Below are 17,362 nucleotides of genomic sequence, written 5' to 3' on the forward strand. Positions count from 1 at the left end.
GATGCAGCTGGTCCACACACTGTAAAATGAACACTTTCCCTGAACCTTTGTCAAAACCAAAACCAGTATCAAAAGCATAAAGAATACAAGATGGCAGCTCAAGTCTGGCCCTGGTGGTGGAGGTGCCATACCTGCTGCTTTTCCAAGGACATCTCCCATGCACTTCCCCCTCCTCCCCATACCCCAGAAATCATCTACGCTACATTAGCTGGCATCCCTGAATTGTCCAACATGCGAGTGCATGGGTTCTGTGCGTTCTGCACCGTTCCAGTTCAGTCTCAACACATCACAACTCTAAGCGACAATGTGACTAATGAATACAGATGGGTGAAATGAACAGATGATGGATGAATGTACGGTTGAGGGGACAGAATTAGAGCGAAATGATTACCGCTCGTTTCGAGCAACGTTTGAGCCGTAATGGCCGACTCCGCAGTCCGCTCCCTCGAACGTACCGGGGCTGATGAAGGTTAAGGCTGCGCTGAGAAGCGGCTAAACTGGCGGTAATTAAAAGGGCATGAGGAGAACATGGGTCCACCGCAGGGCTCAGTGAGTCACTGACCGGTGATCAAATGCTTCTTAGTCTAACAGAACCACTGCACGGGCCCCAGGGAGGCCGTCCAGAGAACACACGCTCTGACAGACACAGAGCCAGCTGGCCTTCTCCAGGGAGGAGGAGAAGAGCTTCACTGCTCTTCTTTCCACTATGTGCCCCGAACACGTACTTACCCACCAAGGCCTCCAATTCACATGTCTTAAGTAAAAGAAAGCCACATTTATCTATACAAATAAAAATGAATATATATTACGCCCAAGTATCTGTCAACTGCCTCTATTGTACGTATGCCCTTGAGTCGAATGCAGCCAGTGAAGATGAATTTTTAAAACTATCTGCGCAAAATAAGTGAACCAAGGACATGAAAGCAAAAAATACAAGCAAATACTCTAAACAGAGAACAAAGGGCAGATTTACCTTCTATGGGTGAGGTTTTCAATCGGGTACAGAGTCCTTGAACACCTCCGTAAGTTTCCTGTATTTTATGTAATCCTTCGGCAGACCGCAGTTCCATGAGAGACCGGAGCTCTTTGAGGGAGCACCCGAAGTCCCCATCGTGGTTGGGCTCTGCCATGGAGTTTTTCACCCCGCTGTACGAGTTCTTGGCCATGTCTCCACTGCTGCACACCGCAGGGGGGGGAGGCTACAGGGGGGTAAAAAAGGGTGTCCCAACCGGCGAGAAGAAAGCAGCAAATCCTCAGTGGCGAAACCAGGTATCTCCCATACACCGCTCAAATCCTGAAGAGGGGAGCCAAGTCTGATTCCAGGAAGTGGAAAGTGGGCAAATCAAAAGCCATTTCCTTCACACAGCGTCGTGCCTATTCTCTCATGGCGACCAATGTCCACCACAGCCCCAGAAAACTCAGCATGGAAAGGTCTGGAAAAAGAGAAGAGATAAATTAAATTAGACCACCAGCAGTAACTTCATGTAACAACAGAATCATAAGCAACATTGCCCAGGGTCCACGGAAAACACTGAAAAAGAATGTTTGTGAAGCTGTGCACCTTCCCATCTCAATAAAAACATGAAGTACCAAGAAGACGGACCACAACTTTTAATATTGCAGTGCTAACCACTCTACCCACAGCATGTGTGTCAAGGCTCAGGTGGAAATACTGGAGAGCTGGTAGCACAACTAGATCTCAAAATAGAATGCAGGAACTCCAGGTCACTGGCAGGAGTTCAATATGAAATGTTACCCTTTTGAGCGGAAAAATACCTACGCTTATTTGAGGACCGGCGTGGGAACCGGTCAGTCATCGAGACAAGACGGGCGATTTAAATAAATAAAAATAAAAAAACAGCAGACAATTCAGCTCTCGAGTGACATGTTAATACACAACTGCAGTCTCGCGCGAGCAGACCCCTGTCTGCTTTAACCTAAGGATGGTGGGTGACATGAAATTTGCAAAAAGAAAACGCACAACAACTTTGCTCCGTGACATCTAGGTAGCTGCGTGCCACTAGGTGTGGTACGGCCCATTTCTTTTTACGAAAGCATTTCCGTTTCCCATCTTTACTACCCAAGAGCAATCAGTGCCCTTTTCTCAGGCTGTTTGATTTGCATTAAAGGAATGGATTTGCCCTGTGCCCTGATGTATTTCAGACCTCGAAGGTGGCAAAAGGTCGTCTCAGACATGTGGTTTAATCAAGCACACCACTACACCGCATACGCCCAGTCCCTGAAGAGAGCCATTATTCCTCCTCCACACGACAGCAGTCAATACATCACAGCGTCATCCGATGTGCCACCAAGGCTGCAGGAGGCACTGTCTGTCACGCACACTCACACGAGCGCGCGCACACACACATATACACACAAATATACACACACGCACGCACACGCACACACAAGCACGCACACAGGCACACGCACACACAAGCACGCACACATACATACACACACACACACACACACGAGCAAAGACACACAAGCGCACATTCCTCTTGTTATGCAAGATTATCGTTTTGGCCACAGAAGCTCAAGGGAATTGTATGCTTGATTGACGCTTCTATTCAGGAAAGTGAAGTATTTTTACAAAGAAATGAAATGCAAGGGAGACACAAAGCAATCAATACACCCCTGTGAGTACAGGCACTTGGCACAATAAAACGAAATTACACTGTCAGGTCTGTAAGTAACCTGGATAAATAAGGCAATGTTAAACTGACCTTTCAATAACCATAAAAATACATATTTCATATCCGTATTCAATTTTATGTGGCTAAGACTATCAGTGTAGGGCAAAACGTACTATTCTTCACCTAGTATAATACTTATTTACAGGAAGTAGGGCTGCACAAGCCAGAATTTATGGCATTTAGTTAATCAGTCCACAGCTTTTCAACAATCAAACTGATTAGGCTATATGTTTAAATCCAGCATCCTCTATATTCACATAGATTGAGGACACCATTGCCATCTTTCACTCCACCAACAAGCCATTGGGCTGGTGCCCTCAGCACCACGCACAAGTGCCAAGCCAGAAGACCCGCCCTACAGCTTCACAGTCGTTAAGTGAATTATTATTATTATATCAATTACGTCATCCCCAGCCTCCGGCAATCAACATTCCGCCATATATAATCTAAACTGTAAAAACATTACTTTACGTTTGGCAGGCTTCGCTATAATCCGGCATTCAAGTGACTCTCTGCAGGAAGCAGCAGTATCTGTGCTGCTGAAACACAGGACCCCTGAGAGTTAGGTGCGTGTTTGCTCTTAAAAGGCGCAGGAGATCACAAACTGTGATGGCGGAGCTGAACGAATGCAGATAAGGAGGGGGCAGGTCAGCAGCCCTCGTCTGAACACCACTGTTTAAACGACCATCGTTTCAAACGATCAAAGCGCAGTTAGGTCTTCACTTTTGTGAAAAGCCTAATAATTCACTTTTTTTTTTTTCAGGGTGGAGGTAGGGTGCCTGGGAACGCCGGCTTTCGCTTGACCTCATGTTTGGGAACAGGCCCGTAACATGCACAACATTACCACGTGTGCAGGTGTCTCAAGCACGCACAAAGATTCTAGACCAAATCTCACTTTGGTTTGAGAACGAACACAAGATACAAAGACAAGAAAGAGACACAAATAAGAAAGACAAGTGAGCTCAAAGACTCCTGCGCCTGCTGTAAGAGCAGAGGAGCGTACTTACAGACAGGATCCAAACTTCTCTCCCCATGGCAACAGGAGGGAGCTGAGAAAGGGGGGGGGGGGGGGGGGGGGGGGTGTCACGGAACCACTGGCTAGAGCCTTTCATAGAGACCCTGCAGCACATCCATCGCCATGCACAGTGGAGCCGTTTCCATAGGGGAAAGACGCCATTTCTCCTTTAACACAGCGTATGACCTTCAGCGCGCGTTCGCACCAGCGCCTGCCCCGTTAAAGGAAAAGGCTCGCTAAATGATTATCTGAGGAAAGCTCCTCCCTTAATCTAATTAGGCAATCTGTGGCAGCAGAGAGGATCCACAGCACTGCTGAGTGCAAGGCCCTCGTCCACAGCTCACCGTCTATCACTACGCAAAATAACCCCGTCCTCACCCCAGAACCACCCTTCTCCTTTCAGCTTCCTCATTTTGTTGACAACTCAACAAAATCCTCCTGATTTCAACTGAGTTCAACACAGCCATTCTGTGCAAGGTGAACTCCATTTGGTGGAATTTCATAGAATAAACACAACGGAATGTACCATGTTGACAATACCGTGGGGGTGCCCAGAATAGAGATGCCATTTGAAACATGAAGATATCAGGAAAAAGTGCAGCGAAGCTACAACAAGTAACCTGCATGCTAACAGTGCGTGTGTTCACATGCACTCTCTGCTAAAAGTACAAAGCCACTGACAGACAGTTATTTGGATCCTTTTAAGGACCAAACTACTGCAAGCAGTGCACACTTCCAACTCTGTCAGAGGGCTTAGAATATACCACCACCGTTTCCATTTTCTAAATGAAAGTAGACAGACTTGCAAATTAAATGTAGCCTAAACCTTTCTGATTTAAAAAATATAGCCTATAGGCCAATATGCTTAGGCTTGACAGGATTTCTTTGTCCCCTGCCAAAAAATGTAGCTACATTTATTCATATGACTTCATTCAAATCATCTTAAGGGCTGTCAAAAAGTTAAGTTAGTTTACATTCTGTCTTTTCCAATTATTATTTAGTGTGTGAGCACTATTCTTTTTAAGGCATAGCAAAATAAATATGCTAAATAATTAAAGAAAATCCTGCAAGCCCTAGCATTTCTATTATATAGGCTACAACCTTAACCCTACTTCAAATGACAAATATTTCTGCATTATCATTTAAATCCTAGCCACTGTGTTCACGTTCACAGAAAATAGCTCAAATTCCACAATCAGTTAGCAATGTAACATTAAAATGTGTGCATATGCAGCTAGCAACTTTGGTGGAGTTATAAGGTTGAAATTAGGATGCATAAATATATTGGGGTCATTGGCATCGGCTGATTAAAACAAACTTACTGTTATCAGCCCGATGCCAAGATTATGCTCATAAAGAGAATTGAAACTGTAACAAATAATCAGCATGATAACAGTGATTCACGTGGAGACTCTGTTGTCAGTAAAAAGCCACTGACTGACAGATCCTGTCCAGGTCTAAACTAATGCAAGGAGTTTCTACACTGACGGAGGGGTTAGAATATGCCACCACCTTTTTTGTGATCTAAATAAAAGCAGACAGACTTGCAAATGAAATGCAAACCTTTCTGCTTTTAAAAATATAGCCCATATATTCTTAGGCTTGACAGAATTTCCTTTCCATTTAAAAAAAAAAAAACCAAAATCAGCATTTATTCATGAGTTACAATTATTTCCACCTGACTGGCAATAATTGAGGGGGGATAAAAAGCTCAAACGCTAGGACAGAGCAAGGTGCAGGCCTACTAAGTGTAATTAATACATAGCTGATATTGTGTGTTGACCAGGTTTTCCCATTGAGCAGAGCTGGATGTAATCCATGTAAATCACTCAGTCCCCAGTACACTCTTTTAACATCCCTGATGCGTCGACTTGTGATGTTTACACAATAATTCAAATGGCTAGCTAGATGATTAAAACCTGCTTCCCCAGTGGTTCATTCAGAAACCCCAGTAAATCTAATGAGCTGTGGCTTTCTGAGCTCCGATTAATGCCACTCAAGTTCTTAAAAATCCCTTTCATCATTTCAACTTGGAAATTGAGCTAAATATAATTACGCACAGTAGTACAGTCCATTTGCACGCGTGTAATTGACCAGAAGAGATCCATAATCCGTGCAGATTCATAGCCATAACCATATTTTCTGATAAATACGGTTATGGCTAGGAATACTCCAGGGTTTAGCCTAAACGCAAGCAGTTTTCAAACCACTGATGCACTGTGGTTGAAAAATATGAACAGATTTACGCAGCAAATGAAAATTTAATTAATGGTGCAAGCAAACTATTATGCACATACATTTCCTTCAATCTAAAGGACACATTTCATCCCCAAATTTGAAACCAATTCAGCAATGAGGACTTCTGTGAATCAACTAGGGTGCAACAAGCTTGCAATCCAACTCACTATTAATGAGATCAGTATTTTGGCAGCAGTTATATTGGCCTAGGTTGTGCTGGAATGGACAGCTACAGGTAGGATGAACCATTTTCCATTTTCATAAAGTTAAAAACATTTGGTTATTTGAGTACAGATTATTTAAAATTCACCAGCATCTGGTAAGGTTACAGAAGCTTCCTTCTTGTGGTGCCTTTTCAAAAGGCAACAGAAAACTGCAAGCAAAATTGGCACTGTGTCCTTAATGCCAATTCAGCTAACAGTCTAGCTAAATGTAAAGTCAGCCCTTTAAAATATCAACGTCACATCTACATGGTGCCACTGCGAATACTAATATATTTGAACTTATTTAGGCTTTAGTTATACAGGTGAGTTTCATCTACAGAAATTTCTATTTCACAGGAATCCTGACCAACATATTGTAATACATATTTTCAGATCTGAAGCACTGATCAATCAAAGCATGTCTCACCCTTTGGACTCCGCCCCATTAAACTCAGGACAAGGCTCAGGCTAAACTCCCATAATTCCCCCGAATCTCCCCATTGCCACGTCGACATGGCTCCAAATCTGAGCGTCGCCCTGGGGCTCGCCACTCCTCCTGACGCGGCTCAAAAACTCCCAGCTTCCCCCAGAGCCGGTCGCTGCATCGCAAAGAGTAAGGAAGTGGCAACATTCTCCGAGTGACAGTTTCGGGTTTGCGGAACGGGTCGCGCGTCACAAGAGTGGAAAATCATTGTGATAACGTCCCCTGGGAAAGCAGCTGGCATGGCACGGTAGCGCAAAGAGAGAGAGAGGCCATTTATATCCTTGTACATGGCCCAGCGCAAACAAAAATCAAGCAGTTTAGGACAGACAGATAGCTCTTAATATCGCTGAACAGAAGTTGACGATAAACAACAGACTACAGCCATCCAAATAGAACTGAAATAATGCGAGGGCTGATAAGAGGCTCCCTGCGTCGTGTTAAAATCAAAGGAAATCCTCCTAGTGGTGGCTGGCAGCTGTGACCCTGGGACGCGCCAGCTTACTCAGCGCGAGAGAAGGACAGCAATCCCAGGGATCCCTCTGCTAGAGAGCTGATGGGGGGGGGGGGGGGGGGGGGGGGGGGGGAAGTATTTTTAGGCGTCCCTGTGTGGTTGTCCATCCCCTGACTACCCCTCCCCCATTTTGGCTGACCCAAGTCGTGCCTTGTAAATGCGGTCGGTACAAAGCAGAAGCACTGTGCCCTACTCAGACCTCTTTGCTCCCCGCTATCAGCACAGATAAGAGTCTGTCCTGCTGGCCCTTCACTTAGTTGTACATCAGCATGCACACCGGGTCATACTGCTACAGTGAGCCTCAGCCACGCCTCACCCAGCCATTTCCACTGCAAACACCGTCGGCACTGGCAAATCTGCATGGAATCATTTCATTTTAAAAATGGCTAAATGGACACCCAAGCCTGGCTCACTCACTGATATTTCTAATAATAAAACTCTTCTGCTTTTTAAAAGGCTGAATTTCTGAAGCTGAAGACTAGCTATCATATCTGTATGTTATACTAAGGCTGCATGCATGACCACGGGCTGTCTGTGAAATGAAATTATGAAACTGTTGCCTGTTTGAGGATTTGTGACAAATTATCAAGTTACTTTGCCAGCTGGCAAAGAGATAAGAGGCTTGTCAACAAATTTTAATACAAAAAGAAATCTTTCAGTGGAATGATGCAATATAGGCTAACAAGCGCAAATCCACAATAGCTGCGAACGTAAACGCGCATGCATCGGTGTGCATGCATCCACGCACACACCCTCACACAAACACGTGACCTCTTCTTTGGCTCATGACCAACCTTTCCACAAAATCTTGTGCAAATCTGTGGATCCATTCGGGAGTTATGCGCCTTTTTGTGATAGGCCACGCCCATCGCCACGCCCCCTCTTGGTCAATCGGCCTGAAAGTTACTCAGCTCTGCCTTCGGTCATGACCAACCTCCATGCCAAATTTCAGCCTCCTGGGGCTGTGGCCTCTACGGGGTGGAACACTTTAGTGGACCAACCGACCAACTGACCAACAGACAGAGCTATAGCGCTGCGGTCGCAGCTAAAAAAATATGGTATGTTATGTGTACTGAAGTGAGTAGCATATTCCAAATGACTAATACGGACCTTCCATAGTTGCATTGTGTTTTTCAAGAGAATGCACTGCCTTTATACAGGCGCTTTGAAGATGAGGCTTTGTTTCCTCGGACACATACAGATCAGTGCATTGTGACCTTTGGTTCGCGCACCCCTGCCAACCGCAGCCCAGTGAAAACTGTAGCAGCTGCCAACTGGGCAACTCCCACCTCCCACCTGTCATCACATAGGGCACACAGAATTTTCAGATTCAAAGGATGACTGCTCAGCTCTTTCAACCACTAGCTTTTTTTCTTTTTTTTTTCCTTTGATTACATTCATTTTGTGTCTGGGAACGACAACAAAGCGAATCTCCCAAGGTAGGCATTCCGCAAATGACACCGTATCTGGAATTTGAAATTGGCCCTTTGCAGGCCTAGCTAGCTAACCACCAACCAATCAGAGTGCTCCTGTGCGTGGAAACTGTTGCTAATTTCTTCCTTACACAGGGTATGCTTCGGGCCTAAGAGTAGCTACTTCCAGGAATTGACTATGTACCAGTACTGATGTAAGTTTGCTAGCTAACTACAACTGGCTGTGGAGTTATCAGAAGTGTATTTTCTTCCTTTAGAACACAGATTCCTGAACGCCACTGCAAGCCACTGTAAACCCAGCAGGTTGTCAGAACTTTTATAAATACACTATATGGTCAAAGGTGTGTGGGCACCTGACATCCAAAATTATGGGCATCAATATAGAGTTGGTCCACCGTTTTCTGCTATAACAACCTCCACTCTTCTGGGAAGGCTTTATAGTAGATGTTGGTAGCACTGATGCAGGGATTTGCTTCCACTCAGCCAAAAGAGCTTTAGTGAGGTCAGGCACTGATTGGGCCATTAGGTCTGGCTCGCAGTTGGCTTTCCAATTGATCCCAAAGGTGTTAAGATCCTCAACAAAACCACTCCAATATTGACCTCGCTGTGTACCCGGGGCCATTGTCATGCTGAAACAGGAAAGGGCTTTCCCAAGCTGTTGGGGAAGGACAGAATAATCAAGTCAACAATAATAATAATTTTTTTTTACAAACCCAGAACATTAACTATCTTTTGAACTTGTGTTGTACAGTTCTTCATTGGAACTGTACAGGTACCACTATATTCATCCATAATTGCACTGAATCAGAAGAGACCTGCCAATCAAGCAATGCCAGTACTCCCTCACCCTCCAAACAGCTTTCCACCGGCCTACATTTAAATGGCAATAGCAAAAAATTAGAACAGAGTTACAATATATTTTTTACTGTCCACAACTTAACCATTGGTGGCTATTTGTTGCTAAATTAAGAGATTCCGTCAGCTGCTCCCCCCCACACCCCCCATTTTCCCATTCATTTCCCCATGGGTAGCAATTTTACACAATGATGTGTAAGGTTTGGGATGCATTCAAACCCTAAGCAGTCCAGTATGTCAGTTACAGGTGGGACTGTTTACTTGAGTACAGGACAAGTACTCACCAGCGGATTCCTAAATGTTTAGAAAAAGATGTAACTGGAAAATCATAAATCTTTTTTCATATTTCAAAAATAATTGGCACACTAATGGATCAAAACATGTAGAGCCTACGTCTTGCGCTCACAACCGGTCATTACATACATTTCAATGACAAAAAGGTAATTCCACATTCCTTACAGAATTCAGGATTGCCGAGTGAACAGCTATTATTAAAATGTACTTCAATTTGGCAGTCGGTACTAGCCTATGGATGCACCACGTGGGAGGTGTCACTGGTCTATAATCATCTTTTGAACCAATAGGGAAATAATGAAGCTACTCAAATCAAGTCTGTATCATGTTCAGCTTTTAACTTCAGCTTTTAACAGTCATCACTTTTTCCACCCAGCTTCATTTGACATCATGATGGTCAAAAATATTTTGATGAGGAGGGGGGAAAAGTAAAACTGACAATATAAAAACAATTTAGGAAATTCTACATGCTTGGAAATTCAGTAGCCATTACATGGTGACTGCCATGCTCTGTGGCTTACCACTTTAATCTGAGCAAAGGTCTGTACTCTGTAAAACCACAAACCCTCATTTAGGTCAGGTTAAAAAAAGCAACACACACTTAAGATTTTTTTTTTTTTTTTTTTTTTTTTTTTTTTTTTTAAATAAGAATAACTAAGCCGCCCAGGTCTCTTGTGACCATAGACCCCTTTAAGATCTGTGATACAAATTACCATTCAACTCCAGAACTTACAGTACTTGACATTACCAAATGCAATTCTGTTCAATTTTTTAAAATAATAAGCAACCTATATACCTTAAAAATATACTGATATCCACAGAGGAAGCAGACCTTACAGAAACTGGTGATATGGTTCTTTCTTATCAAGAAGAATTGCATCAATGCATCATGCCAGTGATGTGAACCCGGCCTGGGTTCCTGCTTCTGAGCGATCAGGGCAGGAGCATAATTATTTCCAGTCCAAAGGCCTCAGAACCTCATCTGACATGCAGTCAAGGGTTACTCTGCCGAATGAATGAGGTAAATCATTAACAGTTAGTCTTCAAAAAGGACCACTGATATTGAATGTGCAGCCTCCCAGAGAGCAGAGGAAATCCAGCCACCGCAATAGGAAATATCCTCTTTCAACAAGCTAAAAGGACAATTCCTTAAGCAAGAAAAATGAACCATGTACGAAGGCAAATTTCTGTGTAATGTTTCTACGTACGCCTCAATTGAGGTGTTGTCAAATGCTTTTTAGAGTAAGCCTAACCGTGTAAATGTCAAAGAAAGTCTGATAGTAACTGACATTTCTCACACAGAGACTAGGCTTCTCTCAAGGTCTAAAGCCAATTTTTATAACTCGTCTATTGCGCAAAATGATCCATATACTAAAGCAAATCCCTGCATCGTCTTTCGGTATAACCCTCTATAGAGGTGTTGTCAAATGCTTTTTAGAGTAAGCCTAACCATGTAATTTTCAAATAATGTCTGACAGAAACCGACATCTCTGAAACCGAGACTAGGCTTCTCTCAAGGTCTAAAGCCAATTTTAGCATTCGCCTATTGCAAATTTCACAAAAGGATTTGTTGATTGCAAGAGTATGTAAATCGACATTACATACACAGTTGGACCGCACTGCACAAAGTCAAAATACACTCACCCCGGACTTGTAGTCAACTAGCAAGCTGAATCAAGCCGGCTCCAGTCCAAACAACAAATATATTATTTATTTTAAAATGCGAGGAGCATTATAACCTAGGACAGGATTACATTTTAAAAATGTTTTTTGATGCACTATAATCACCGTGAAATATAATTCACAACTCCGTCAATATATAAACCAGAGGTAAGCCGATGAGTACAAAAACGTTACAGATTTGTCCCCTCACAATCATTACACCGAATTAGGATGGACCACTGGCAGCTGAAGGCATCACTTCGACAAAATAGCAGCGAGCTACTTGGATCACACAGATACAGCCATCTTAACATCAACAGTTTTGTAGGACACCGTACGATTGTTTTTCCTCTGTAGCTATATTTAATAATTACAGGGAAACAGCCATCGGACTATTTGTACTCAAGGTCATGCTGCGCGTTGCTTCTCATATTGCAAACAACGAATAGGACAAAGGCTCACAGCAGAGTAGGAAATCCAGAGACACTACAGTAAAATAGCTGATTTCACGTTTAGCTTTTCAGTTAGTTAGCACGAGGTATGGCAGAGTTAGTATATGAATTAGTAACGTTAGCTAACTGTTACATTGTGTGATGGTGTTGGCTAAGTGGTGCTGGTTAACTATCTTTTTGTCTCTAGCGTACATTTCAGGATGGTAGCAGCTCGACATTACAGCTAGCAACCCAACGAATAGCCGCTGTGGTCTGATTTACCATCTGAATTAAATTTCGGGATTGAGTTCGAGATGCATAGCTACCAATTCCAAACTTAACAAGGTAGCTTAGCTAGTATGTTAGGTAACCAGTTAGCTAGCCAAATGGGTGGGTAAGTTTCCGTTAATGTCAACAAGCACTAAGTAACTCAGCCTGTAAATCGCCATCAGAACAACTAACCAGCTATCTGTTCGATGTAGTCTAACCGTACAATCTTTTAGCTGAATACAAAGTGAGTAGTTAGCCACAAGGTAAGTTTCCAGCTAACATTAGAGACCAGTGAATAAGTCCAATTAAGACTATCTAGACGTCTAGCACTAACGTCATGCACCTTAACCAGATAACCAAAATACGCACAGCTAACCTGTCCAGACTAAAACAGAATGCGTATTCTTGCGAGCTAGCAGCGAGAAAAACAAGTGTGACAGCTAGCTAGCCAATTTAACGTCAGTGGTAGCCAAGTCGCCTAGCCAACTTACTGTTGTTAACGCCAACGACATTTGCCAACTGTGTTCAATGTCTGGTTAGCATAAGCGTTAACTAGATAACGACAGTCATTTAGTAACCCCGTTACTCGCCTGTTCTGGGCGTCATAAAAACTAAACTCCCCAAAGAATTTGGCAAATAGACCAGGTTAGCTTGACACTAGTTTGGCACGATAAGTTAGCCCAGATAGCGTTAGATATGTAGCTAACTATACAGCAACAGAGACTAACTAAGTTTAGACAGGTGAGAGCTAATGTTAACGTTAAGGTACCGTTATTAACGTTAGTTGGTTAGGCAAGTTAGCTAGCTAGGTACCAAATAGTTCACCTTACAAAACACAAGTCTCGAAATCAATACACAACCTAGCTAACGTTAGTCTAGAAAATCAAACCACTAAACTAGCCAGTGACCTAGCTATCGAACTTATTCTAGATAGTTAGATAGCTAGTTGCTGAGTGTGCCCATTCATATGCAGCTACGCTGTAGCTAACGTTAGCCAACCACCGTAACTAGCTAGCTAATACATTCCCATACTAGCCAGTCAGCAAACCAAATGGCGTTTGATATAGATTTCCATCTCCTTTTTCAAATTAGCCAGAAAGCCAACTGTCTAAGTATTTCGCTTGTTTTAATAGCTAGCTGTCAAGTTAGCTAACATTATCAACCTGGGTGGAAATTACGCTGTTCTTGTTTTCTGATTTCTTCGTTATTTATAGAAATAGCATCACCTTCTCGTTTCTTTGGTTCCTATGTGCATGTGACAGATCGAGTCGGAGCCAAAAATAAAAACGCGTCTTTTTTTTCTTTCCCATTAGTTAACGTTAATATTTTAAAGTCGAAATGTGATCTCTAACTGAACTGAGAAACAGAAGCGGCGTCAAACACGTTTTCAAACCCAGCGAGGTTTGCTAACGTTAGCCACGTTAGTTTGGCTCCATATATTGAGACTTGGGAGCTGCTCCCCTCCGGTCCCCTAAAAACATATATCTCTCGGTTAGCTATGCAGGCGGCTGCTGAACTCGAGTCCCTCGAGCTGTTTTGGAACTGCTGCGCGTGCAGTCGAACCGATTTCAAAATGCAATGTGGCTAGTCCCTAACTTTCCAACGTGTCGTCCACTTACTTGCAGAGCTCTGCACACTCTTCAGCTGGCTAGCTAAAACAGTGGTATTGCTTGCACTGAATGGCCCGGTCACTCCCGTTACATTGAACCCCCATCAAACATAAAAAGAAACACTTCCCAGTTGTTCCCTTTTCATTCCCAGGAAACGCATTCGGTTATGGCTCAAAGGTCTGCGAGTTGACTTGCGTTCGAAAGCCGCTTCGAACCCAACCAAAGTCAATGGGTGTGCAATGGGTGGGACCAGAGCCCTCTCTAGCCCGAAAATATCAGTGAAAATAAAAAAGAGAGAAAGAAAGAGGGAAAGTAACACTCACGCCGCTGTCCGACCGTAGCCTTGGTTCCCCTTCCCTCTCTCACTCTGTCTCACCAAAGACTTCAACAGCCTACCTCCCTCTTCCAATCTGCGGTGAAACCCCACCCACCACACCACGTCGTTTACAACATGTGATTCCAGATCGGAGGAAGGGCTTGAGCGGCCATGTGGATCCCAATTGGCTCGGCCAGTACCCCAGTTGCCGGAGGAAACGCGTACGTCAGCAATCGCATAGCCGGATGGGGATTCTCTCCCTTTCTACACTCTCTGTGGCTCCCACTGATTTCTATATTAACATAATTTATATTGAAACGAGTCTGTGTGCTCGACTGTGTATGGCGCTATAGCGAAGCTTTCAAAACGCACACACTACGCTCGGTTTAGCCTGTTTTGCTATGCAAACCCCGCCCACAGTCTAACACAAGTCTTCCCCGACGGCCAATTAATCCTGACGTCATTCTTTCCATGACGTCCGGTTTTTTTTTCTTGATTTTTCACTTTTTTACTTCGCTCCCAGAATCACTGAATCGCACATTTTGTTACATTTAAATGATTGGTTGTTGTGACCGACGAATAGCGTTATTTATTTATTTATTTATTTATTTATTTATTTATTTATTTACTTACTTACTTACTTACTTACTTACTACTTACTGCACTTTCATCGAACCTTGGCTCCTTAGAGCTTGATGTGTATGTAAAATTGCATCCTGTAGCAATTATGGAATTGCGGGGAATTGTATGACTCCCCACACAAGCCAATGCGCAGGAGTTTCCCTTGATTATTTTTTATACTACGGGATTATTTTATAGCACTCTTGCATCTTGCCTTTGACATAATATCTATGATGTATATTGTGCAGACAGTTTCTGACTTCTCACCTCTCCACATCCCCTGTGTGTGAAGTTATACAACACGTCATATGTCTATGTCTCGCGCAGAAACATAATTTTAATCATTGTACTCATATTCTTTGTCAAGTGAAATTATTGAAAATGTATTTTCTGTATCCACTCCACACTTCAGACAAAATTATATTGCCTTATGTGGGCTAAATGCTTCTTTTTATAATACAATTTGATAGCAATTCACGTGAAAAGTGCTGGCACTGTCATTGATATACAGTAGAACTATAGAACATCGATTTAAAAAATAAACATCATTTGAATGTTCTCATTTAACGTACTGAAATGACATGACCTGTAATTACTAACAATTAAAATACTATCACAATATCATATTGCCCAATCAGCATTCAGGGTCAGTATCGTTGTTGTACTTATAGGATATGGCCAAACAGAACATGTTTTGAAGTAAAAGTCTGCATTGTACTGTTGACATTATACCCATTGACATTGACCATCCCTAAATCCACTCATACTCTCAACTGGGATCATACATTGCAGTTGCAATATAATTTCTTACATTTTACATTGTATCTACAGTGCACTAACTGGCCAGCTAAATGTATGTGTGATCAAGGAGAGCTTCTTTAATCTCAGTATAAACAGGATTATTGAAGATGGCTGTCATGATGATAATATAATGCAAATGACAAAGGTAAAACCCATGAGAATTCTTCAGATATTCAGAGTAAGTGTTTAGATGGACGTGTGCAGAATGGAAACTGAAACCATTCAGAGAGTAGGCCGTCAGTCTCTCAGCAAGCACAGCTTAGCATGCACCTGTGCCTATCTCAGTTTTCACCTTCAAATGAAGGCAAGCCATTACCAACACACACCCTATTATCTGCAAAATGGTCAGTGTAGATTATCTGAACTATGATATTTAATGGTAAAAAAATAATACAAAACACTTCATTTAGGAATAATAACTATTTATTGTATTTATATAGTGCTTCCCTCGCCAGGCGGAAACTCAAAACGTTTTACAGTGATGAGGAGGCAACTCGCCTCAACCACCACCAATGTGTAGCACCCACATGATGCACGGCAGCCAATTAAATCGGGGGATGATTAGGTGGCAGGTTGAGACAGCCAGGTTGAGAATTTTGCCAGTACACCAGGGAACCCCCTACACTTTGTGATGAGTGTTAGGGTACCTTTAATGACCACAGTGAGTCAGGACCATGGTTTAACATCTCATCCAAAAGATAGAATCTCCTACAGCACAGTGTCCCCATTGCTGCAGATTTTGCATATGTTTTGAAACCATTGCTCTGTATGTTGCTAGCATTTAAGTTGCCACTTTATCTATTTCATAAAGCACAAAATAATATTTTCAAAATATTTCATAAATTTTACTTGCGCACAGGTGCCTACGTGTACATGTTAGCTATGTTCAAAGATCACAGTGTAAGGTACAGCCACATTTTATTTTTACAGCGGAGCTGCAAGCCAAGACAACAGGACTCTCAGTTGATGATAAACAGAGAGCAGCTCTTCAGTAGGAGTCACAAGGTGCTTCGGACGTGTTCCCTTCACATAATGGGCTTCATAATTAACATTACAGCGGCACCAAACAGGGTGAAGATTTTAGTTCACCACACCAGAATGATGAAACAGTCAAAGGTTAACCCTATTTAAGTCCATGTAATTCCAACTTAAATCTGCACAGTTTAAGTGATCATCTCTGGAGATACTTTACATAAGTGACAAATAGGTCACTGTAAAGCAACAGTTTTTAATGTGTAAAAAAATAGTTACTGTATGTGTGCACTGTCTTAACATCCCTTTGTCTCACAGGCACAAATTCATGGAAATACACACACGCACACGCACACGCACACGCACACACACACACAAACACAAAGGGAAGAACTTATTATACGCTTTATGTTGTTTTACTAGGCCATATCCCTGTCTGAAATTGAAAACCCCTGGAGTCTAAGATGTCCATCAAGACAGATCTTTTCAGTTTGTATTTATTTATAAGAAATATGTTGACATTGGACCTCAAGGAGCAGACAAATGTTTCCTCAGGCTTCCGAGCCCGCTGCCAAAGATGAGGACAGTAACCCAGTTTTATCTGAGCCAGTTTCCACTTCTGAGTCGCTTCTGCTCATGGCCGCCAGCTCTGTCCACAGTCCTTCAAATACTGAGAGCGGTACTGGCGCACTCCCTTTTAAAATACCATTTACTCAACCTGCCCCATTCATGCAGTGGATTCCAACAAATGTCCTGTATTGTTTGTCTTTAAGCTTCTACTATGTCATAATCTCATTGCAAAAACACAATACATTTAGCTAGACGGAGGCTCTCTACTAATGATGAGCAAGTAATGTCAATATTGTGAGTGTAATATTGATGTACTTGAAAGCACTTGAGTGTTTTGCCCTGCACATATACCATTAATAATATCCTTTTGTCCTATT

At 42.7% G+C, this 17,362-nt stretch overlaps 1 protein-coding gene across 6 annotated transcripts in view; it reads right to left on the reverse strand.

Moving 5' to 3' along the window:
- The window catches only part of atp2b1a (ATPase plasma membrane Ca2+ transporting 1a), a 50,734-nt gene extending 36,593 nt beyond the window's left edge, over positions 1-14,141 (reverse strand). For 4 of the 6 annotated variants that reach the window (XM_035424697.1, XM_035424694.1, XM_035424695.1 and 1 more), the window contains exons 1-2: positions 14,029-14,141; positions 974-1,433 (exon numbers count right to left, since the gene is read on the reverse strand). In XM_035424697.1, the coding sequence (XP_035280588.1) occupies positions 974-1,166 (193 nt within the window). In that variant the 5' untranslated portion in view covers positions 1,167-1,433; positions 14,029-14,141. Of the gene's footprint in view, positions 1-973; positions 1,434-13,321; positions 13,341-13,714; positions 13,958-14,028 lie in introns of those variants that run through there. The other 2 variants (XM_035424692.1, XM_035424693.1) reach the window with 2 other exon arrangements.
- Between the last annotated feature and the right edge of the window lie 3,221 nt (positions 14,142-17,362).

This window comes from Anguilla anguilla, chromosome 7 (genome assembly GCF_013347855.1).
Source record: "Anguilla anguilla isolate fAngAng1 chromosome 7, fAngAng1.pri, whole genome shotgun sequence".
Classification (NCBI taxonomy): domain Eukaryota; kingdom Metazoa; phylum Chordata; class Actinopteri; order Anguilliformes; family Anguillidae; genus Anguilla; species Anguilla anguilla.